The 25,939-nt window shown below is 40.3% G+C and overlaps 1 protein-coding gene across 5 annotated transcripts in view; it reads left to right on the forward strand.

Annotated features, from left to right (window-relative positions):
* PPP6R2 (protein phosphatase 6 regulatory subunit 2) overlaps positions 1-25,939 on the forward strand; it is a 111,076-nt gene that overhangs the window by 19,009 nt on the left and 66,128 nt on the right. For 3 of the 5 annotated variants that reach the window (XM_073652582.1, XM_073652581.1, XM_073652580.1), the window contains exons 2-9: positions 1,142-1,261; positions 13,045-13,290; positions 16,636-16,822; positions 17,438-17,575; positions 18,588-18,653; positions 23,645-23,757; positions 24,146-24,259; positions 25,037-25,166. In XM_073652582.1, coding sequence (XP_073508683.1) covers positions 13,064-13,290; positions 16,636-16,822; positions 17,438-17,575; positions 18,588-18,653; positions 23,645-23,757; positions 24,146-24,259; positions 25,037-25,166 — 975 coding nt within the window. In that variant the 5' untranslated portion in view covers positions 1,142-1,261; positions 13,045-13,063. Of the gene's footprint in view, positions 1-1,141; positions 1,262-13,027; positions 13,291-16,615; positions 16,823-17,437; positions 17,576-18,587; positions 18,654-23,644; positions 23,758-24,145; positions 24,260-25,036; positions 25,167-25,939 lie in introns of those variants that run through there. The other 2 variants (XM_073652579.1, XM_073652583.1) reach the window with 2 other exon arrangements.

Raw genomic sequence — 25,939 nt, forward strand, 5'->3', positions numbered from 1 at the left:
GCTTACTTTTTTCGTTTTCAGATCTCTTGATGACTTTGTGGCCCTATAATTTTAATGTGGCTGTATTGCTCTGTCCTTACTTTAGTAGTTTTCAGGGTCTTACTAGTGTATCATACATATGGTTGTTTTTACTTGTTCCAAATGATTAATTGTTGTCTTTATGGGATCATTTCTGATTGGTCAGTTTGTAATGTGTGATGTTGGATTTCATCATAAGAATTACGGTAACTACGTGCTTAACCCCGAAAAATGTAGGTTTGCTACATCTTCTTGTGATTGTCAATTATGCTATCAGCTTTTCAAGTAAATACAGAATATTTTTGTAGGTATCAGCATTGTGGTAGGATATCCATAAGTATGCGGATGATTTCAGTATGTCACATTAAATCCATATCAAAAACTCCATTTACTGTTTGTACATTCTGTTGTGTATTTCACCTTTGGCTAAGCCAAAGCAAAATCCAGAACAGTCACAGCAAATCTGCACTTATTTATTTTTTTCTCGACCATGCGAAAAAAAAGTTTGTAAGGCTGCTTTCACATTCAGATTTGCCTTTTTTTTTTAAGGCTAAAAGCACTGTAGGGTCGGGGTATTTTCAGTATGGTCTGGGTACGGTTTTTCCCATACACTTCTCTATACAACTTCTGACTTGTGGCCAGTCAGAAGTTGCGGTCACAAGATGACAGATCTGGAAAAGCTGAAGATGGCGGCTTGTAAGTATGAGACTGGGGCAAGACCTTCGATTAGTAGCACCACTCCAGTGCTGATATAAACAAAATGCTGGAGTGGTGCTTTAAACAAACTACCTAAACCCCTTCCCATGTGCACTAGTGGGATGTAGTTCCCACACAGACTTGTAAATATGTGATGCGAGGATTGTGTAAGCTCAGGGGCCTTGATGCACTAAATTTCTGTGCCCCTCAAAAATTCAAGTTTATAAAATAAAGAAACTCAATGATATTTTTTAAAAAAAATTCTGGGTACAGTGTTTTTGCAAGCTGTTCAAAACTCCTAGTCTTGAGTTTATTCTGATGCATATAATTTGTTTACTTAATTTTTTATAATTTTCTTCACCTCTTTTATATTTTATTATATTTTATCTTTTTTTAAAAAAACAGTATCATTTTTGTATTTTTACAGGACATCGGTGCTCATATACAGAATTATCCTGGTTGTGGAGGCTCTAGTCTCAGCACAAATGTGTGTGTATGGTCACATATTACACCTCCTTTGAGACCTTACCATCTGTGTTTTTTTGAGGTATGTTGCACTGTACTTTCCTTTTCATTTGTGTTCATTTATCAAATAAATAAATTACAACATATGTATTCCCAAATGTACTATTAACTTGCATTTCCACATAGCAAGCTTATTAACAAACCTTAGTACAATCGCTGTCCCTCCTGAACGAACATTTGTTGGATGTTTAGTCCCTTATATCTATTGTTTCATGTTCCAGATATGAAAAAATTAAATATATTTTCTTCTTCTGATTAACTACACTTTTATTATGTCATTAATAGTATGATAGTATGTAATTGATTATTGTGATGATTGCTTTGATTTGAATTATAATGTTAATCTGTGTATGTGAAAGGGCCTGTCAACGAGCTCCAGCTATTAAGAAAACTCTATAGTGCATCTACAGCTATGGTCTTGTTTCTTTTTGTAGTGTATTATTCCCCTGGGAGATGAGCAGCAGATGAATAAATCTTTCTTGTCCTGTATTCTGGGCGCAAGCTCTGAAGTACTGTAAGGCTATGTTCATATCACTTTTTTTTTGTCTCCAGTTGACATTTATGCTGGGAAAATCTCTTTATATTATCGGAGGCTGAGATACAGCGATCATCCATTACCCACAGGCTATAATGGTAGTCATTTAACAGATACAGCATGAACTTTTCAATAGCTTTCCATGAGAAATAAATTAAAAGATTATACCCTATGCTCTAGCACAAAGTGGCTCCAATGGAATGTTTTTGAAAGCTATTGGAAAACTCATCACTTATCTTACATAGTTACATAGGTTGAGAAAAGACCTAGGTCTATCAAGTTCAACCTTTCTCCACCAATTGTACATTTTTTCCCTAAATTAACTATAACCCATGATGTTAAGTGTACTGAGGAAATCATCCAGCCCTTTTTATCGGCCATTACTTCCTCTCGTGGTCAGGCATTCCACAGTCTGTCTGCTCTAACTGTAAAGAACCCTTTCCTGTTTAGCTGCCGGAATCACCTTTATACCACCTGTAATGATGTTCTTTGTATTGACCACACATATATTTATACATATAAATGAGATCTCCTCTGAGATGTCTTTTTTTCTAAGCTAAACAAGCCCAACTTTTCCAACCTCATCATCATCTGAGAGGCCTTCCATCCCTTGTAATAATCTAATTGCCCGCCTTTGAACTGACTCTACCTTCTGAATATCCTTTTTAAAATGGTAAATAGGAGGAAATGAATTTAATAATGGTTTAAAAATTAACAATGTTTATTAGAAATTGTTAAAAACAAGTGTATGACAAGACAAGTAAACAATAAGTCAACTGCAAGTAGTCAACATCACATGCATGAAATTCATAATATCCAATATATGTAGCAAGTGCTAACATAGCAAGTGACCCCTCCTAAAATGACCCATAATAAGTGTATTGCAGTATTTCCAAAGGACTGTACTCAAAGCAAAAATTGCCCAATGTAATATGAGAAGGGGGCTGAAGGGTTGAGATCACAGGTGGACTGGAAGGGTGGATGGATGGAACCCCAACGCGCTTTTTGCGTTGTGGTGACGCTTTATCAAGGGCAGAGTATCTTTGGCGTCCAGAATAACCTTTTTAAATATCGCCGGTATAAAATCACGTGTCCGGCCGCGTGACCGGAAGTCCGCGTGACCTGAGGTGAGTGTTCTAACGGCGCGTGTGCCCGAGCCGTCAAGACAACCATGCGGGAGCAAAGGACCACTCCCGTTCATGCACAAGAAGCATATAGACAGCGCGGGACAGCAGGCGGCCCACTGAGCACACGCACCACACTCCTTGAAAGTGGACCCACAGCGAGAAGTATGGTAGTCTGTATATGGTGAGGAAGCAAACAACACAGCACTAGTTAAATACGTGGTAAAATTCGAAGTGGCATGTTGGCAGAATCCGAAATATGCTCCACAACGTCCATCTGATTGCTCGGTTCAAGAGTAGATGATTTGAGGACAATCCCAAAAGGGTAGGCAGACAAGCCACAGGGTTTAAGTAGAAACTAATGAAAACATAAAGAAGAATGATGATTAGAAGCATAAAAAACATGAAGACAATACAATTATAAGACTAAAAATTAGTGATGAGCGAACATGTTCTGTTAACCCTTTCAGCGAGCATTCTCGGATGCTCGCCGAGTATCTGCAGTGTGCTCATGTGTTATATTTTAGTCCTTTTGAGTATATGATTTGCGACTGTTTGACAGCTTTAATACATGTGAGGAATGCCTAAGAAACAGGCATTCCTCACATGTATTAAAGCTGTCAAACAGTCGCAAATCATGCGCACAAAGTGACTCAAACATAACACCCAAGCACGCTGAAGATGCTCGGAAAACACCTGAGCATTCTCGTAAATCTTGAGTAACGAGCATGCTCGCTCATCACTACTTAAAATTCATCATGACGGTTAGAAGGGGATATGTATGATGTGAAAAAATATTATATTGATAAGAAGGAAGAAAAACTAAGGGCCTCGTTGTCACGGGTGTGTCAGAGGTGACAGACAGTCGCCCTGCAGTGGTTTGCAGGAGGTCTACACGTTTGGCAATGCAGACAGCTGCCTAAATAGGAGGCTGTGTTTAGGACCCAGCAACTACCTTCCTTTAGTCTGGGTGTATATATACCTGGTGTGTCTAGGTGGGCGTCGCCGGTTATACTCATTTCTACTTGGAACTTGGCTGAAGTAGCATCTCGTTCTCTCTGGAGTCTATAGGTCGTGTGCCCTGTTGGAGTTTCTTCTAAAGCTAAGTTGTTATTCCCCTGTGTTGTCTTCCCCTTTTGTCTTTAGAGTGCTAGCGGAGGTTGGCTAGTGCTCATCTCCTTCCACCCCCAGCTATAGCCTTACGCCAGGGATAGTAGGGCGAAGCACGTGATCAGCGACAGCTGCAAAGGCTGTATAGGGACTTTAGGGGGAGACAGGGTAATGCTAGTCCAGATTAGGAGGTCACCTCTTTCCCCTTTCCCTAGTGTCTGGGCTCCCTTTCCCCTCTGTGTTGCACTCACACTTGGCTTGACTCTCTGTGTTCCACTCAAACCTGGCGTGACACTCGTTTAGGCCTTTTGGGGCCATAGTGTTAAGTCTTACAATCCATTGGGTTTCTCTTTGCGCCCGAAGCTTTTTTTATGTTAGGCCCCGAATCCCCTTGTGGACAACATCGATGCCTCGCACCATTTTTTTTGTATTTAAAGAACATTTCTGTCTGCAGAAGCATGGCACAGCCATGGTGGTGGCCTGCGCACCCTCCTATGCCAATCTCTTCCTGGGTGTGTGAGAGAGACACATTTTTTGTGGCGAAGGCCACCAACCAAATGCTGTGCTGGCTAAGATATATATATAAATGATATTTTATTTTTGTGGCGGGGGACAGTGCGGCAGTCGGGGTATTCATTGCACAACTTAATGTTAATCCATACAATATCAGGCTCACTTATATGTATGATACAAGGAAGGTCGACTTCCTGAACATCACTTTGGAAATTGACGATAATTCATACATTCAGACAGATGTCTACAGGAAGCCGACTTCTGTTAATGCTCTGATTCATGCCAGTTCCGCTCACAATCCAACTACCATTAGGGCCGTCCTGGTTGGACAGTTTCTAAGAGTGAGACGTATTTGTTCATCTAACGACAAGTTCGAGAGACCAGCTCATGTCTTGAAAACTCGATTCGAACAAAGAAGCTATTGCCGGAGATGCGTCAGGCTTGGCTATAACAGGCCTATGTCAAATCCCCGTAATAATTTTTTATATTCAAAAAATAATGTCTTGGGTCGGAGCGAGGAGAGGATCAGGTTCATCTCCACCTGCAATCTTGAGTGGATGGGTATGAGAGATATCCTGACCAAGCATTGGGATATACTCAAAACAGAGCCCTCCCTGGGACCGTTCCTTGTTGACTCTCTGTCTATGACGCCCAGAAGATCAAAAAATCTGAATGATCGTGGTGCCTCTAGGGGAACTTTACCTCACATTTTTTGGACATGTGGGGTTATAATCCCCTTTTGAGAAATAGTTAAAACTATGATACAAGAGGTACCATTAGTGGAGTTGGACTTAGATCCCTCAGTTTTTCTTCTTAATGTCCCTCCCAAGGGGTTGGGCAAAAACTCCATTAAATTTCTTCTCCATTTACTAACAGCAGCTAGGTGTATAATTGCTTGTTGTTGGAAGAGACCACCCTCACCCCACCCCCCAACTCGGCAAGAATATACCTCAAGGATCTGTGATGTTCGCTGAATGGAATCCCTGACAGCTACTATAAATGACAAGATCGAAATGTTTAATAAGGTGTGGGCTCCATGGGATTATTATTGGGCTCAACACATAGTATAAAACCTCTTCTTTGTCATACAATAGATTATCTACTGCCTCTCTGCCCCCTCCTCTCCTCTTTAGCTAACTATAAGCTCCTCCTCCCTTGTGTCTCGTGTAATATGTCTGTTATAATTTCTTTTATAACCAATTAAGTTTATGAGTGGACAGTTGCTTACATTGCGTAGATCGCCTATAAAGAAAATCTGATGTTAAAGTTTTTTTTTTTAAAATAACTGATACATGTTTGTCCATTTATATGTACTTACCTATTATGTTAAATTGGCTTTATAAAACATTTGATAATCTTTAATAAAAATTACGGTTATAAAAAAAAACCAAAATCTGAATCACCTCCTGGTGAGAAGCCACTATATCCCTGAAAAGCCGAGGCTCAAGGGGCCCCACTTTGGGTTGTTTTTCATGCGGTCACCGTCTTGCCTGCGCCAATGTCCTTAGAAGCTCTACATTTAAATCCAATGACTTAAGGAATAATATATAAGACATCACATTTTGTGCAGCACCACAAATGTGATCTATTATGCTACATGTGGTTGCTCGTTGATATATATTAGTTTAACGTCTAGGGAACTCGGGGTGTGAGTACATAAGCATGTGAGGAACATTGCGCGGCCAGGACAGTGACGACCCTCCGAGCTTAAGACTATCCAACGGCATTTTCGAGCCGTGCACGTTTGTGACCCTCGGTCACTAATGGTGCGAGGCATCGATGTTGTCCACACTGGGATTCGGGGGGCTGAAATAAAAGATCTTCTGGCGCAAAGAGAAACCCAATGGATTGTAAGACGTAACACTATGGCCCCAAATGACCTAAACGAGGCCCTTAGTTTTTCTTGTGTGTGAAAAGGCAAAAGGAACACCAGCTCACCTGAGTATAAGCGTCCTGGGGCACGGAGTACGAAGAACCACCTCGGAACTGGTACAAGTGAAGAAAGAAGAAAGGAGCTCCAGCCACAGGTAAGTCCAAAAAAGTCTTCTTTATTAGATAAAATACAGATGCATCAGCACATGTCCAAAAAAAATTTTTAAAGAGCAACGCAGTTCGAACGCTAGTAGTGCGTTGCTCTTAAAAATTTTTTTTGGACATGTGCTGATGCATCTGTATTTTATCTAATAAAGAAGACTTTTTTGGACTTACCTGTGGCTGGAGCTCCTTTCTTCAATTAGTTTTTCTTCCTTCTTATAAATATATTTCCTTCCCCTGTCCTCTTCACATCATACCTATCCCCTTCTAACCGTCATCATGGATTTTTAGTCTTATAATTGTATCTTCTTCATGTATTTTATGCCTCCAATCGTCATTCCTCTTTGTTTTCGTTAGTTTCTACTTAAACCCTGTGGCTTGTCCGCCGACCCTTTTTGGGATTGTCCTCAAAACATCTATTATTGGAGCCAGCAATCAGATGAACATTGTAGAGTACATTCCGGATTCTGCCAACATGCCACTTCTAATTTTACCAGGAACATTTACCGTGTATTCAACTAGTGTTGTGTTGTTTGCTTCCACACCATATATAGACTACCATACTTCTCGCTATGGGTCCACTTTCAGGGAGTGTGGTGCGCTTGCGCGGTGGGCCGCCTGCTGTCCCGCACGCTTCCGGCCATCTATATGCTTACTGCGCATGACTGGGAGTGGTCCCTACTCCCCAGCATGCACGGTTGGCTTGACTGCTCGGCGCACGCGCTGTTGGACCACTCACCTCAGGTCACGTGAACGACCTTGTGACGGACTTCCGGTCACGCGGCCAGACACGTGACCCTATACCGTGGATATTTAAAAGGTCCTACTGGCGCCACAGATACTCTGTGAAATATGTTAGCACTATATAAAAATAAAGATTATTATTATTATTACTCTGCCCTTGATAAAGCGTCCCCATAACAATGCGAAATGCGCGTCCACCCGAACTCGCAACCCAACAGCGGTAAGATTTACTCCCCTTCTCATTGAGCAATTTTTGCTCTGAGTACGGTCCTTTAGGAATATTACAATACATTTATTATGGATCCTTTTAGGGGGGTCGCTTGCTATATTAGCACTTGCTAGATATATTGGATATTATGAATTTCATGTGATGTTGACTGCTTGCTGTTGACTTATTGTTTACTTGTCTTGTCATACACTTGTTTTTAACGATTTATAATAAACATTATAAACTTTTAAACCATTATTAACTCCATTTCCTTCTATTTACCATATGTATCTATTGGAGTTGGTTTTTTCAGTTTTTTTTTCAGGAGACTCACGACACTTGGATGGTGTTGTACGTCACCTGTTGATCTAAATATGCAACTGGCAATCTCAATATTTATAATATCCTTTTTAAAATGTGGAGCCCAAAACTGGATCCCATATTCTAGATGTGACCTCACAAGTGATTTATAGAGGGGTAACAATACGATGGGAACGCTTGATTTTATCTCTCTTTTTATACACCCTAAAATAGTGTTTGCTTTAGCGGCTGCTGCTTGACATTGAGTACTGCTGCTCAGCTTATTTGTAACCAGAATACCCAAGTCCTTCAACTGTTCTGTAGTCTCGAGTATATGAAGCAAAAGGATTACTCTGTTCTAGATTCATTACTTTTTAAAACAGCATTAACCGCTTCTCGACCGCCCACTGTACATAAACGTCAGCGCTGCCTGGGCTCTGTGCAGCGCCGACGTTTATGAACGGTCGGTGGTCCCGCAGCCCTCAGGTCCTGCAAGTGCTGCGGTTGCGGTTCAGAGCGACAGCTCTGACAGGGGACATCATCAGGACCTGATTGGATCAGGTCCCAATGATGTTAGCCCTTTGCTATCTTCTATATGCCGCGATCTATAGTGATCGCGGCATATAGAAGATAGTGAGAGGAGAGGGGGTCGTCCACTTACCTCTCCGACGGCCCCCTGATGCCTTCCATGACCTACCATTGTTATGGCAGCTGGAGGTCACATGACCGCCTCCAGATCTGCCATATATGGTGTCCTGCTATATATGGTGTCCTGCTGAGCTCAGGCTGCAGCTGAGTCCAGCAGGAGACAGACAGTGTGAAACTGTCAGCAAAGTTCTCATGCAATGTCTATTGCATTACATGAGAACAGTGATTAGAAAAATAAAAATTAATGTCCCATACAAGACTAAGTAAAAATGTAAAAAAAAAGTCTAAAAAATGTTTTCAAACTGTAAAAAAAAATCACAAAATAAAAAATCTAAATAAATAAAATATTAAACCAATAAATCCGTATATTTATGCAAAAACAAAAAGAGTACACATATTTGGTATCGCCGTGTCCGAAACAACCCGATCTATAAAACTGTCACACTAATTAACTCCTTCTGTGCACACCGTAATAAAATAAATAAAAAACGGAGCAAAAAACTATGCTTTTTCATCAAATTGCCAAACAAAAAGTGGAAAAAAATGCGATCAAAAAGCAAAATGGAAATAAAAATTGTACCGCTGAAAACGTCATCTTGTTCCGCCAAAAAATAAAAAAGTTATAGCTCTCAGAATAAAGCGATGCAAAAAAAATATTTTTTCTATAAAATTGTTTTATTGGGTAAAAGCGCCAAAACATAAAAAAATATACAATAAGTGTAGTATCGCTGTAAACGTACTGACCCGAAGAATAATGCTGCCTTATCACTTTTACCACACGCAGAACGGCATAAAAAAAAACCTCAAAAAACAATTCCTGAATTGTTGGTTTTTGTTAATTTTACCTCCCAAAAAACGGAATAGAAAGCGATCAAAAAATGTCACGTACCCAAAAATGGTACCAATAAAAATGTCAACTCGTCCCGCAAAAAACAAGCTGTCACATGACTCTGTCGGCCGAAATATGGAAAAATTCTAGCTCTCCAAATATGGCGATGCAAAAACTAGATTTTGCAAAAAAAAGCATCTCTTAGTGTGTGACAGCTGTCAGTCATAAAAACCCGATATAAATCTGGTATCTCTGTGATCGCACCGACCCGAAGAATAAAGTAATCTCATCACTTATACCTCACGAGGAACGGCGTAAAAAATAAATAAAACCAATTCTTCACCTGCTACTGATTTGTTTATTATGTCTCCCAAAGATCGCAGTAAGGCTCTGCTCACACTTATCCTGCGCTCTGCGCTGAGCACTTACACCAGAGTTTCCGTGTAAATCTCTGACATACGTGATTCAGACAGAACCCATGACGGAAGATTCCCTGTAATGAGGCAGATATAAGACACTGTGGATGCCGTCTGGCCTGTGATCCCACGGTGTCATTTTTTTAGGCGTGCATAAAAGTGCGGTTGGCCACAGTTTTGTGCACTTCTGAAAAAAAGGACACCGCTAAACAGAGGCCAGACGGAGTCCAGAGTAACTCTGCTGCCTCATTATAGTGAATGGATCCTGCAGGGGTTTCATCTGAATTACATCACTTGGAAATTTAGATAGAAACCCCGATGTAAGTGCTCAGCCTAGAGCGCCGGATAAATGTTACGTAAAATGTTCCCAATAAAAGCTTCAACTCGGTCCTCAAAAAAAGCTAGTCCCCACTCAGGTCCGTCATCTGTTAAAAATATAAGGGACTTCCAAGTTACTGGTAGCAGAAAGGCTCTGGAAAAGCGAAATGGCCCTTGCCCCCCAAAAGAAATTCAGAAAATTTTGTGCTCCCAAATCCAAATGCCTAATCTACAATAATTTGTTCTCCAATTGTCAAATAGCACTCCGTCCCTCCCAGATCTCGCCTTATGGCTAAGCGGTACGATACAGCCACATATGGGGTATTGCCACTTTTAGAAGAAATTGTGTGACATTTAGGCACCATTTTTACCCATTGCCCTGTGTGAAAATGTAAAATCTGAGGGTAAAACATTTTTTGTGGTAAACATATAATTCTGTTTTCTTCACTGCCCTATGGTATAAATTTAAAAATTAAAAAATACTCACTACTTCCCTAGATGAATTCCTTGAGAGGTGTAGTTTACAAAATGGGGTCACTTGTGGGGGTTTCTGCTGTTTAGGCATGTCAGCGACTCTTCAAATGTGACATGGTGTCTGCATCCTATCCCAGCCAACATAGCGCTCCTTTCTCTTCCGAACCCTGCCGTACACCAAAGCAGTGGTTTTCCCCCACATATGGGGTATCGGCGTACTCAGGAGAAATTGCACAACAAATTTCATGGTGCAATTTATCCTGTTACCCTTATGATAATGCAAAATTAGGGGATGAAAAACATTTTTTGTGGGAAAAATGTGACAATTTTATTTTTACTGCTCAATATTATAAACTTCTGTGAAGCACCTGGGGGTGCAAGGTGCTCACCACACAACTATGGGGTCACTTGTGGGGGGTTTCCACTGTTTAGGCACATCAGGGGCTCTCCAAACGCAACATGGCGTCTGCTAATTATTCAAACTAATTTTACATTCAAAATATCAAATGGCGCTCCTTCCCTTCCAAACCCTGCAGTGCGCCCAAACAGTGGTTTTCCCTCACATATGGGGTATCAGAGCGCTAATGAGAAATTGCACTGCAAATTGTATATTCCATTTTTTCCTGTTACCCTTGTGAAAAAAAAAAAATGGGTCTAAAGTAACATTTTTGTGAAAAAAAGTTAAATGTTCATTGTTTTCTTCCACATTCCAAAAATTCACGTGAAACACTTGAAGGGTTAAAAAAAATTCTTGAACGTGGTTTTGAGCACCTTGAGGGGGGTGCAGTTTTTAGAATGGTGTCACTTTTGGGTATTTTCTGTCATAAAGGCCCCTCAAAGTCACTTTGAAAAAGATGTGGTCCCTAAAAAAATGTTTTTGTAAATTATGTTGGAAAAATGTGAAATCGCTGGTCAACTTTTAACCCTTATAGCTTCCTAACAAAAAAAATTTTGGTTCCAAAATTGTGCTGATGTAAAGTAGACATGTGGGAAATGTTATTTATTAACTATTTTGTGTGATATATCTCTCTGATTAAAGGGCATGAAAATTCAAAGTTTGAAAATTGCAAAATTTTCAAAATTTTTGCCAAATTTCAGATTTTTTCACAAATAAACGCAAGTGATATCGAAGAAATTTTACCACTGTCATGAGGTACAATATGTCACGAAAAAACAGTCTCAGAATCAGGGGAATCCGTTGAAGTGTTCCAGAGTAATTGCTTCATAAAGTGACAGTGGTCAGAATTGAAAAAATTGGCCTGGTCACGAAGGCAAAAACAGGCTCTGGTGCGAAGTGGTTAAATCTCATTTGCCAAGTGTTTGCACATTCAGACATCTTATCCAAATCGTTTTGCCATATTGTAGTGTCAAGGTCAATTTTTAATATCCTATATAGTTTGGTGTCGTCTGCAAAGACTGACACTTTACTTTTAATCTCATCCACAAGGTCATTAAAAGGCTTAAAGGAAATCTATCAGCAGGATTTCACACCCCAAACTATTTATATGTGCATGTAACTCTTTCAAAGACAAGTCCAGCAATACTCTTACCTAGACAGTCCATTCCTCTGTTACTGAGAAATCAGTATTTGAATTGACATGCAGTTGATGAAGAACTATTTTGTAGATCTGAAGCCTCTGTCACTGCTTCCTCCAGTGCTGCTTCCTCCTGCTTGACTGACAGCTCCATTGCCTGAAGTCTCACAGCATATAAAGACTGTCTATCAAGCAGGAGGAGGCAGCACTGGGCGGGGAATAAAGCTGCAGATCTACTGCAGTTCTTCAGACTCATCTGCATATCAATTCAAGCATTGAATTCTCAGTAATGGAGGAATGGACTGGCCATGTAAAGGTATTGTTGGGATTGTCTTTGAAAAAGCTACATGCTCATATAAATAGTTTGGGGGTGGCATTTGTCGCCTACAGTCTCCTATGTTCATAAACTTAATTTTTAGCATATCCTTTTTTTTTTAACCCTGGACTCTGTGGGATGGAATAACATAGTCTACTATTCCATACCTATTTTCTGTGTTCTACTGATATATGCAAGCGTGATGAATGCCAAAACCACACATGTGATGTAAATAGCCCTTACAACCCCAGTAGCAGTGTGAGATATACATGTCTCTGATATACACAGTGAATGTTTATACATGACATTTATGATTGGTCAAAGTCATTCAGGGTAAAAAGTACCCTCTCAAATAGAATAATCTCTGGTAACTTCTGGTTGGGCTTATCTTAAATTATTACCTAAACTTTACAAGCTAGTATCTCCACAATGGAGAAGAGAAATAAAATAATAAAAAGCTAAAACAGAAAAATAACTTTTTTTATGCTCTGCAGCCACTATTCCATGATGTGGCCAGTTTAACATGGTCATACTGGTGAAATGTCCTCTTTAAATGTACAGTGATTTAATTTCTGAATGATACAAGTTGTGTATATTAATAAGCACATTAGGTATTTTATGTATCCTTTAATTTGTGGTGTTCCTGGGCTTAATCATAAGCAGTTTGATGTCATTTTGTTCTTTACTGTAACTTCTAACAGTAAGGAGTACTTTGCTACCATGTTCTGGAAGTTTGACCTCAACACAACATCACATGTGGACAAGCTACTGGAAAAGGAGGATGTTACCCTCCTAGAATTAATGGACGAAGATGATCTGCTCCAGGAGTGTAAAGCTCAGAACCAGCGGCTACTGGACTTTCTGTGTCAGCCACAATGCATGGAGCAGCTTGTGCAGCTCATCACACAACAGCCTCCTGATGATATGGACGAGAAAGTCCGCTTTAAGTGAGTAAAATAATAAGGCATCACTGCTGTGTCACCTAAGTTACAGACTATTACACCAAAATTAGGTGAAATAAGGTTAGATAGAAGCTCTTTGAATTTGTAATTCTGTATGTGCCAGCGTAATAACAAATCTGGTGTATCTAGTTTCATTCTAAGCCGTCTGTCAGCAGAACATGACTGTTCAAACCAAGCACAGCTCCTTTTCGGGGACTGTGCTTGAACAGTCATTTTATGCTGATAGAATCGCTTTAAAAATGTATTATTAAATCTGCTCTAGAGTGGTTTATTTGTTCTGAGAAAAACAAATATTGCAATCAGAAATAAACCAGTGTAAGTATTATAAGTATGCCAAAAGCTTTTGGTGGGATACAAATATAACATAAAACAATAGAGCTCGCTGCCAGGGGAATCCTGTCTCAGGCTGTATAGGACTAACTTTTAAGAGTGAATTTTGTTTATTTTTTTCTGCTTGGAAATCTTACATTTTTTTTATATATTTTGAGTGATGAAGAGGTAGATTTTATGAGTTATACATTGTTTCATAGTTGTTAAGGCTGAAAAAAGACACAGGTTCATTGAGATCATCTTATAGTACTAATGTGTTGATCCAAAGAAAGGCAAAAAATCCCATGAGACAAATGCTAATTGCTCCATATTAGGGGAAAAATTCCTTCCCTACTCCACATGTTGCATTCAGACTACTTGTCTGGAGCAACGTCCCATCCCAGAATCTAGTGTAAAGAACCTGTAAAATTATATTTTTCAAAAAAATCATCAAGGCTCTCCTTGAACTTGTTCAATGAGTCAATCATCACAACATAGTCTTACTGCTTGTACAGTAAAAAAATCACCATCTGTAATAATGATGAACCCTTTTATCTAGACATAACAGATGCTCCCTTGTCATTGTTGCACACTAGGTGTTAAAAGTTCATTTGAAAGATCTCTGTACTCGTTGTTCAAATATTTCAATATTGTAATTAGGGCAAAAATGGAAGCTGGCTCGTTTCGGCAGTCTGCATTGCGGAAATGAAGAGCCTTGGGATTCCAACTGGTTAGTAAATAGTTGCTCTTTATCACATGAAGGTGAATATGATTGTCATCAGCACATCATGGTAACAACAATCATAAGGTTATTCTTTCAAGGAATACATTTATTTTTCTAATTTTTCAAGGTGTGTCATTGTATTTTATAGGTTGTCACCTTTTTAAAATTTCCAATCTGAAACCAGAATTTTGGTCTCTCCACTAATTTTCTGTTTAGGTCACATTTTAGTCACTAATATCAGTTGTTGTGCATTTTTATGAAAATATCTCTCTAAATTGCATGAAGTGCTTATTGGTATTTTGACAATATGCCAGATGTCTACTTTCACAAAATAAATTTCTGTGTTTAATATGATTTCTTACATTTTAATTTAAGATATATTTGTACATGTCCAAAAACCCATGGCAGAGTTACTGGATCAGTTATGTTATCCCTAAACATGTAATCTGTTATGGCTTTCCCTATGTCAAAGCTATAGAGTAGATAGCATTTAAAGGGGTTTTCTCATGTATAAAGTGTATTTAAATTTATAGATCTTTGAATAATAATAAGTTTTTTCAACCAGCAGTGAAATGTTTAAACTCAGAGAAAGTATTAGCTGCAATCCTCTGCTGTCCTGTCTGTATACTCTTTTGCTTCTTCCCCTGCCCAGGAGCTCTGGTATGATCAGACCATGTTCCTGTACGGTCAGACACAGCCATTACACAATACATAGCAGGGGCACATTTCTAAGATTATTTCAATACAGGAAAAAAATTTTTTAACACATCCAATTATGGAACTTATTTTTTTTCCAAGATCTGTTGAATAAAATACTTTGTTCATGGGGAAACCCCTTTTAATAGACTAGCTTTTAGCTTATCCTTTTACACTATATACTCTGATTGTTTTTGAGGGAGTCAACGCTATCACTTTTAATTCTGTTATTATGATTTTTAATTCCTTTGGAAAAGAGTCTCTATTTCTCAATCTTTGCTGCCTTTATTTTTGTCATATAGATATATACATATTTAAAAAAAGATTATTCTAGAGAAAAATAATAAAATTGGCGTTACTCACCTTCCCTTGCTCCAGCGTTCACCCTCAGCTATTGCTCTCGGTGATTGTTGAGAGGCTACATCGGTGACTGCACTACTACTGCATATATGACTGCTGCAGCTAATGACTGGGTTCAGCGGATGGCATGACTACTGCATATATGACTGCTGCAGCTAATGACTGGGTTCAGCGGATGGCATGACTACTGCATATAAGACTGCTGCAGCTAATGACTGGGCTCAGCAGACGGCATGACTACTGCACACATGACCGCTGAAGCTAATGACTGAGCTCAGCGGACGGCATGACTACTGCACACATGACTGCTGAAGCTAATGACTGGGCTCAGCGGTCGGCATGACTACTGCACACATGACCGCTGAAGCTAATGACTGGGCTCAGCGGATGGCATGACTACTGCACACATGACCGCTGCAGCTAATGACTGGGCTCAGCAGGCGGCATGACTACTGCACACATGACCGCTGAAGCTAATGACTGGGCTCAGCGGACGGCATGACTACTGCACACATGACCGCTGAAGCTAATGACTGAGCTCAGCGGATGGCATGACTACTGCACACATGACCGCTGAAGCTAATGACTGGGCTCAGCGGATGGCATGACTACTGCACACATGACCGCTGCAGCTAATGACTGGGCTCAGCAGACGGCATGACTACTGCACACATGACCGCTGAAGCTAATGACTGGGCTCAGCGGATGGCATGACTACTGCACACATGACCGCTGCAGCTAATGACTGGGCTCAGCGGACGGCATGACTACTGCACACATGACCGCTCCAGCTAATGACTGGGCTCAGCAGGCGGCATGACTACTGCACACATGACCGCTGAAGCTAATGACTGGGCTCAGCGGACGGCATGACTACTGCACACATGACCGCTGAAGCTAATGACTGGGCTCACCGGCGGCATGACTACTGCACATGTAGCTGCTGCGGCTAATGCTGGCTACATTGGCAAGGCTGCTGAGTCCAGTGATTGGCTGCAGCAATCATGTGCGCTGTAGTTGTGATGTTACTGACACAACTTTTCAACAAATACTGGAGCAGCGTCGGAAAAGTAGCACTATATCTGAGGAGAGTGGCTAACACCTGAGTATATTAATATTTATCACCTAGTGGAAGCTGATGGGGCTTAGAAACTGATACCCGGAAAACCAATTGACGCTGTATTTACATAGTGATCTCTTTTTTTTTTTTTTTTTATTTAGCACATGTTCTCTTCTTGTAGGTACCCAAACATAGCCTGTGAGTTGCTCACATGTGACGTGCCACAAATTAATGATAAACTAGGTGAGGATGAGCACCTCTTGGACATCCTTTATGATTTCCTACAGCAAGAGCCCCCGCTCAATCCTCTACTGGCCAGCTTCTTCAGCAAGACCATCGGGAATCTGATTGCAAGGAAAACTGAACAAGTGAGAAATAGCTGCTAATGTTTACCATTAGTAATGTGTACCCCCCCCCCCATCCCTTCTATTTAGTGTATATACAGCATTTCTCTGGTAGAATATTATTAATAAAAATCTTACATTGGATGAACATGAAAAGCTCTGGCTTTATTCAGTGAAAAACACAGCTATTTTACATGTACTAGAGATTTACACCAAGAAAAATTGTACCTGAGATCAGATAAGATAAAAGGGGTTGTCCGGTTTTCTGGGATCATCTTTGGATTGCTTCATAGTTATTACCGAGCTCGGGCTTTGTGAAAAATACTTCTGGAATTCTGGGATAAACCCTTGAAGCTGAAAGGCTGCTAAGTCTGCATATAATTTGTCAATATTTTATCTTCCGTGTTTGTATAAAGAATATGGTTTACAATAGAAAGCCGGTTAAATATTGTCCGCAGTAATTATATGTAGTCTGGTGTTCTGATGTGCTGCAGCAGAGAAGTAGCTGCTAATATGACCAGGCTATCTAGTCAGCTTGAGAGGCGACAGTTGAGGGAGCAGGAAGGATATCCCTAATGATTATATAGCGCCAGCATATTCCGCAGCTCTTTACAATTCTTTTAACTTTGTTTCCTTTAGGTAATCGGATTTCTGAGGAAAAAGGAAAAGTTCCTTACACTGGTGCTGGAGCACATTGGTACTTCAGCTATGATGGACCTTCTACTTCGTCTCATCAGTTGTGTGGAGCCAGCTCCACTCAGACAAGAAGTGCTAAACGTGAGACATGTTAAACACACGTATCATATTGGGATGAATGTGAAATGCTCTTCTTTAATGAGATGATGGGGAGATTTTAGGTGGACACATGGCATTGTTTTTGTCACCAAAAAAAGAAAATACTGGAAACCATTGGACGTGGGGCTGTGGAGTCGATAAGCCAAACCTCTGACTCCACAGCCCTGCACTGCCTCACTACTGAGTGTGTACATAAAGTGCAGCACAGATTCATCTCACTGCCTCACTACTAAGCATGTACATAAAGTGCAGCACAGATTCATCTCAACTAAAAGCCGAGATCCTTAGATCAGGACAAGAACAGACATTTATAGGACATTTCACAACTTTCCCAAATTCTTATGAAAAAATTTACAGCACATCCTGCATTGGACTACTGTACCCAATTAATTATATATTTTAGGAGTCAACTTCGGTCCATTTTATTCCGACTCTGACTCCACAGCCCTGATTTGAGAGGTTTTCCACTACAACCACTTTTTAAATGAAGTAGTTCCCCCTTGTAAAATAAAAAATAACATGTACTCATCTCCCACATTGGCAGAGTTTCAGGTTTATCTCCGCTGAGTCTGTCCGGGGCCGCTTGCTTTTTTATTCCACATGAGCCATATAGCCAATCAGCTGCCGCTATTGGGCTGCTGTGCTCTCTCTTCGTCCACAGGAGGTAAGAGCACAGCAGTCAAATAATAGCCGTTGATTAGCTGCAGGGCTCACATGGCTGAACAATGCCGCTTGAACCGCGTCAGACCCAGCGCTGTCATTGCTGGAACCTTACCAGTGAGAGAGATGTGTATATGTTTTTTTATTATACAAGTGAGACTATTTCATTTAAAAGGGGATTATTAAAGCAACAAATCTTCTGCTCCAAGCACCCCACAGTTCTCTGGTCGCTGTTTAGTCTTGTAACCATAGTTTTTTCCCAAGCCTTTTTTTGTTACTTTGGTATTAAAATCTAGTAAGTTTATACATTTCAAACTTTTCTTTGTTGTTATAGTGGTTAAATGAAGAGAGACTTATTCAGAGATTGATAGGCCTCATCCATTGCAGTCATGAGGAAGATGTGAGTATTGATGTCTTGAAGCAACTATTGAAATGTCAATGCAGTATAGTTCTAGGAGCGAAGAGCTGAGCTGCTGTCGGGGTAGAAAAAAATCTGATTTTTACTTGCCAAACAACGTTCAATTACTCTTACACATATACATACAGCGGGTGAATTAAGTATTGAACAAGTCACCAATGTTCTAAGTAAATATATTTTTATAGGTGCTATTGACTTGAATTCCTCATCAGATGTCGGTAACAACCCATCCACTCCACACAGGCAAAGAAATCAAACCATAGATAGATGCCTATAAATTATGTGTAATAATGAGAAATGACATCGGGAAATAGTATTGAGCACATGAAGAAAGAGAGGTGCAAAAAGGCATGGAAAGTGATGTTCACCAGCTGAAATCTATCTGTAATTTAAAAAGCAATCTTTCCATTTAGTGAAAAATATCAGCTGATTCAACTGATGGTCTATAAAAAGGTGTCTCATTACCAAGGTGCCACACCAGAAACATCTCATAATGGGTAAAACCAGTGAGCTGTCTCAAGACCTTCAAACCTTCTTGTTGCAAGACATACTGATAGCATTGTTACAGAAGAATTTCTAAACTACAGAAGGTTCCAGTGAGCAGTGTTGGGGGCTATAATCCAGAAGTGGAAAGAATATAATTTCACCATAAACCAACCATGACCAAGTGCTCCCTGCAAGATATCAGACAGAGGAGTGAAAGAAATTATCAGGAGAGTTGTCCAAGAGCCAAGGCAACCTGTGGAGAGCTACTTAAAGACCTGGAATCAGCAAGTACAATTGTTTCAAAGAAAACAATAAGTAATGCACTCAACCAACATGGCCAGAATGTACGCTCCATGTACTCCATTGCTGAAGAAAAAGCATGTTCAAGTGTGCGTTTAAACATTGCTCAACAATATGTAAACAATAATATGAAATACTGGGAGAATATAATCTGGTCAGATGAGATCAAAAGTGAACTCTTTCGATGCCATAATACCCACCATGTTTGGAGGCCAAAAGGCACTGCATATCACCCCAAAAACACCATACCAACAGTGAAGCTTTGGAGGTGGGAACATTATGGTGTGGGGCTATTTTTCAGCATACAGCACTGGCAAACTTCATGTAATTGAACGAAGAATGAATGGACAAATGTACCAAGACATTCTTGATAAAAATCTGCTGCCATCTACCAGGACGATAAAGAGGAAACTGGTGGACAGCAAGACAATGATCCCAAACACACAGCCAAGGAAACTCTCAATTGGTTTCAAGGAAAAAAATAAAGCTGCTAGAATGGCCCAGCCAATCACCTGACCTGAATCCAATAGAAAAATTATGGAAGGAACTAAAGCTCAGAGATCATAGAAGGAGCCCATGGAAAATTCAGGATTTGAAGAGTGTTTGTGTGGAAGAATGGGCCAAAATCACACCTGAGCAATGCATGCGCCTAGTTTCTCTATACAGGAGGCAACTGTGGTTTGATTTCTTTGCCTGTGTGGATTGGATAGGTTGTTACCGACATCTAGTGAGAATTTCATGTCAATAGCACCTTTAGAAATATATTTACTTAGAAAATTGGTGAAGTGTTCAATACTTATTTCACCCGCTGTATATATTATGTATGTATTCATATTATAGTGATTAGCACTGCAGCACTGGGGTCCTGGGGTCAAATCCCACCAAGGACAACATCTGCAAGGAGTTTCTTATGTTATCCCCTTATTTGCATGGGTTTTTTCTGAGTTCTCCGATTTCTTCCCAAACTCAAAAGACAAACTGATTTGGAATTTAGATTGTGAGCCCCAATGGGAACAGTGCTGATAATGATTGTAAAGCACTGTGGAATTAATGGCGTTATATGAATGAATAAAAATATAAATATTATGTATATACACTGCTCAAAAAAATAAAGGGAACACTCAAATAACACATCCTAGATCTGAATGAATGAAAGCATCCGCCAACTCCTGGACAGTCTGTGGTGCAACGTGACGTTGGTGGATGGAGCGAGACATGATGTCCTAGATGTGCTCAATCGGATTCAGGTCTTTAATGCCTTCATCTTGCAGCAACTGCTGACACACTCCAGCCACATGAGGTCTGGCATTGTCCTGCATTAGGAGGAACCCAGGTCCAACTTCACCAGCATATGGGCTCACAAGGGGTCTGAGGATCTCATCTCGGTACCTAATGGCAGTCAGGCTACCTCTGGCGAGCACATGGAGGGCTGGCGGCCCTCCAAAGAAATGCCACCCCACACCATTACTGACCCACTGTCAAACCGGTCATGCCGAAGGATGTTGCAGCCAGCAGATCGCTCTCCACAGTGTCTCCAGACTCTGACACGTCTGTCACATGTGCTCATTGTGAACCTGCCTTCATCTGTGAAGAGCACAGGGTGCCAGTGGCGACTTTGCCAATCCTGGCGTTCTGTGGCAAATGCCAAGCGTCCTGCACGGTGTTGGGCTGTGAGCACAACCCCCATCTGTGGAAGTCGGGCCCTCATACCACCCTCATGGAGTCGGTTTCTAACCGTTTGTTCAGACAACCGCACGTTTGTGGCCGGCTGGAGGTCATTTTGCAGGGCTCTGGCAATGCTCCTCCTGTTCCTCCAAAGGCAGAGGTAGCGGTCCTGCTGCTGGGCTGTTGCCCTCCTACAGCCCCCTCCACGTCTCCTGGTGTACTGGCCTGTCTCCTGGTAGCGCCTCCAGCCTCTGGACACTACGCTGACAGACACAGCAAGCCTTCTTGCCACAGGTCGCATTGATGTGCCATCCTGGATGAGCTGTACTACCTGAGCAACTTCTGTGGGTTGTAGAGTCCGTCTCATGCTACCACGAGTGTGAAAGCACAACCAACTTTCAAAAGTGACCAAAACATCAGGCAGAAAGCATTGGTACTGAGATGTGGTCCCCACCTGCAGAGCCACTCCTTTATTGAGGGTGTCTTGATAATTGCCAATAATTTCCATCAATTGTCTATTCCATTTGCACAACAGCATGTGAAATTGATTGTCAATCAGTGTTGCTTCCTAAGTTGACAGTTTGATTTCACAGAAGTTTGATTTACTTGGAGTTATATTCTGTTGTTTAAGTGTTCCCTTTATTTTTTTGAGCAGTATATATATATCTCGGATATATATAATTTTTTATTTTTTTCTCTTCAATTCATGCCTGCATATATCATAGAGCCATAACTTTACTTGTTCGCCAACATTTTAGGGTGTTTACTGGGAAAAGTTGTAGTTTTGATTGCCATCATTTAATTTGCCAAATGTACTGAAAAACAATCTTTGTTGTTGTTTTATTTTTGGTGTATTGAAAAGAAAAAAATGCAATGTGGTCATTGTTGCTTTGGCTTTTAATTTTTCGGTGTTCACTGTGTGGTAATAATGATATGTTTAAATTTTTTCTGTGGGTCAGTAGTACAGATTAGTTGATTCAAAATGTATGTAGTTTTTGTTTGTTTTGCTACTTTTAAAAAATAACTTAGGCTATGTGCCCACGATGCGTTTTTAAGCGTTTCCGCAGTGGCAAAAACGCTGCAGAAACGCTTAAAAAACACATGGTAGAAGGCCTCCCCAATGATAATCCGCATGTGCTGTGCACATGCTGCAGGAAATTTCCGCTGCAGATTATCATTGCGGAAAAAACTGCAGCAATACCAATTATTTTGCGGAAGCGCTGCGTTTTTGCCGCCATTGACTTGCATTGGAACGCATGGATTCCGCATCACTGCATCTGTACATGCGCATTCCATGCGTTTCAATGTGCGAATTGGACCCAGGTGTGGAGGAGAGGGAGACTCTCCTCCGGACCTGGGTACCATAGAACCTGTAAAAAAAGAATAAAATAAAAAATAAATATGATATTTACCTTCTGATGGCCCCCGCTGCGCTTGTCCTCCCTTGCCGGCAGCTCGCGATGGACTGAAGGACCAGTGCAGTGCACCGCGAGCTGCCGGCAAGGGAGGACGGAGCGAAGCAAGACTCCGGGGGCCATCGGAAGGTAAGTATAGATTTATTTTTTTATTTTTAAACATTCTTTAAGGTCACAGTATATAAATCCATGCCGTTTGCATGGATTTATATAGTGTGACCAAGTTGACAAGCACTTTCCAAGTGATGCTAAAATCGCTTGGAAAGCGCTTGTCAACCCGCATGCAGAAATGCATGTGAAGAACGCTTCACATCCGCATGTCCTTGGCAGGAAAAACGCATGTACAATCCACATGTACAATCCGCAGGCGTTTTTTTTCTGCCAGTGAGATGCAGAAACGCTCAGGAAAAATCCGGAGCATTTCTGCATCGTGGGCACATAGCCTTAAAATTGTTTGTGTCTCCCTTTTCTGAGACTCGTAACATTTACTTTTTGGTCGATGGAGCTGTGTTTGTTTTATGGGAATCAGCTGTAGGGTTTTTTTGTATCATCTTGGGGCACATATGACTCTGTGATTGTGTTTCATTAATTTTTGGCAGGCGTAAACAACAATTCTGCCATTTTTTTACAACGCTCATTATGCAGGATTAATGGGACTCGCCAGTGCCATTATATTTTTAATTTTTTTATTTACAGGATGGAAATAAAAACCTGTGATTTAAATTGTTTTTTTTTCTTTTAAAAATCATTTCACAATTTTTTTTTTTAGTCTCACAGCGATTTGCTTGATTCTTGGTACAATACACAATATGTATTTCAGTGTATTGTCCATGTAAGATACAAAATTGGCAGATGCATGGGGCATTCAGTAGGTTGCAATATCAACAGATGGGCACCAGATGATCATGTCTTAGGTGGGGGTGGGTTAAGATGACATGCCCAGGTCGATATTGACCACATTGACTCTCTAAACTACGAAATTTGTTAATATGAGGTGGATTTTATTTTTATTTATTTATTTTTTACAATAAAGATATTCACTTTATTACTCTGGATACTGATCTTGTAATTTGTACTGTGCTTACTTTCATTTCTTTTGTTTTTTAGAGACAGACTAATGCGTCCCAAACCTTGTGCGATCTCATTCGCCTGAGTAGAGATCAGTGCAGTCAGATGCAGGAGATACTGGAGACTGATCCTCTGCTGGTAACACTTGAATCGTGAGTGCCACTCACCTCTTGCTCAATTAAACAGAATTTAAGTTTGTTTGAGGCCTTTCAAATAGAAAAACTCCACGTAGCTTGATTAAAGGGATTCTCAGACAGATATTTATGGCATTTCTACAAGCAGTGAATAGATAGCGCTGGCGTATTTTTCCCACCTCTCCTATTCTACAAGACTGTTGCAGAAAATCTTACAGACTGATAACCAGTGTGGGCAACCTTTATATCGTGTTCACTTTTATGATTCTTTTATTTTTGGTTAAGTGTTCCCTCATTATTCCTTTGTGCAATGGTTATATAATACGTTCTATACATTAGTCTCCAATTATTGCTCACCTTTCTAAGTGTTTTTCGTATCCAACACTGGTTTCTTTTATATCTATAGACAACAGTGTGTAGAGCAACTTTTGCACAACATGTTTAATGAAGAGCCAACGGAGAGCTGTGTTGTGTGTGGAACTCAAATTTTACTGACCTTACTGGAAACCAGAAGACCAAGGTTTGCCACTCTACATATATTTTAATGTGTGCTGTCATAGACAAGTTGATATTGTGGCAGTCGAATCCTCCAGCAAAGTATAATGTGGTCCAGTTTTTAATTTCTGATTTGTCTGCTTAGTATTCCATATATGTTCATACAAAAACACACATCTGTGTTGTTGTTGATTTTCCTGGCAGAGATCTAGCTGGTAGGAGGTCCCTAGGGCAATGTGTCATGGAAAAAATAGGCAAGATAGCTCCCACCCCATAAAGAATAACTGTTTCTTCAACAGCATCTTAATGTGGCTATGCTTTATGTCAATGTCCATCTTTTTAATTTGGATGTGTCACCAGATTTCACAAAACAGACAGCATACTATTATGAAATAGATCTCTTAGACCAGAGGAGGCTGGTGTACATACACTGAAAAAACGACGGCAGAATGATTATGCTGAGATTTCAGTAGCTACATGGAGGATGACACTGAGGATCTCTCAGTCAGGCCAGGTTGGTGGAGATTGAGTATAATCATTCAAAAAAGGATTATACAACCATTCTGGCTTTCAATGTAAGTACACCAACCTCATCAGATCTTAGAGATCTGTTTAAAAATGTATGCAGTTTATCTGGTGACAGATACATTTTTAGACCAATTTACCAGCCAAACTAGGCTAAACCCATATGCTGTTTCAGAGTGGTACCTAATATGCATCGCAGTTACTTTTATAGGATGATCACTTATTTGATTTTCTGCTATTGCAATGGATCTCAGTACTTTTGTTTTTCTGTCTGTAGTGTGGATCCTCTCTTAGATTCTCTTCCTCAGGGATATGAGAGGCCGGCAGCAGTGGTCTGTAGCAGTGTTCTTCAGGGCATAGAATCGCATCTGAAGGATTTTCACCATTTGCTGCAGCACCCTCCTAAGGTAGGTGTTTTTGTGCATGTGTATTCATTATGTGCACTGCAAAATGCACATATCTGAGCAACTTTATTGTGCCAATTAGAAGAATTTTAAAACAATGGGGCTGACTCACTAAGTTACTGTGCCAGAAATGTGTCCTAAAGTGGACAATGCCTTCTGGGGAAGATTTGAGTGCTGTGGTCCATTAGTAGCAGCTGGTTTGCTGCAGGTCTCATATGGCATAAGAACGTCACGCAAGTCCCAGCACCGACCTTGCTGGAATGGCTCCGGAACAGGAGGTCAATATATGATGATTTATGTTACACAGGTGAATATACAGGTGCATCTCACTAAATTAGAATATCATCAAAAAGTTAATTTATTTCAGTTCTTCAATACAAAAAAGTGAAACTCATATATTATATAGTCATTACAAACAGAGTGATTTATTTCAATTGTTTATTTCTGTTAAAGTTGATGATTATGGCTTACAGCCAATGAAAACACAAGAGTCATTATCTCAGTAAATTAAAATAATTAATAAAAAACACCTACAAAGGCTTCCTAAGCATTTTAAAAGGTCCCTTAGTCTGTTTCAGTAGGCTCCACAATCATGGGGAAGACTGCTGACTTGACAGAGGTCCAGAAGGCAGTCATTGATACACTAAGTAAATGCAAAGCAAATTTTGCATTTCATTTGGAAAGCAAGGTCCCAGAGTCTGGAGGAAGAGTGGAGAGGCACACAATCCAAGCTGCTTGAGGTCTAGTGTGAAGTTTCCACAATCAGTGATGGTTTG

The sequence above is a fragment of the Phyllobates terribilis genome, unplaced genomic scaffold, assembly GCF_046119375.1.
Source record: "Phyllobates terribilis strain yellow unplaced genomic scaffold, ASM4611937v1 Scaffold_11__3_contigs__length_659146591, whole genome shotgun sequence".
Classification (NCBI taxonomy): Eukaryota; Metazoa; Chordata; class Amphibia; order Anura; family Dendrobatidae; genus Phyllobates; species Phyllobates terribilis.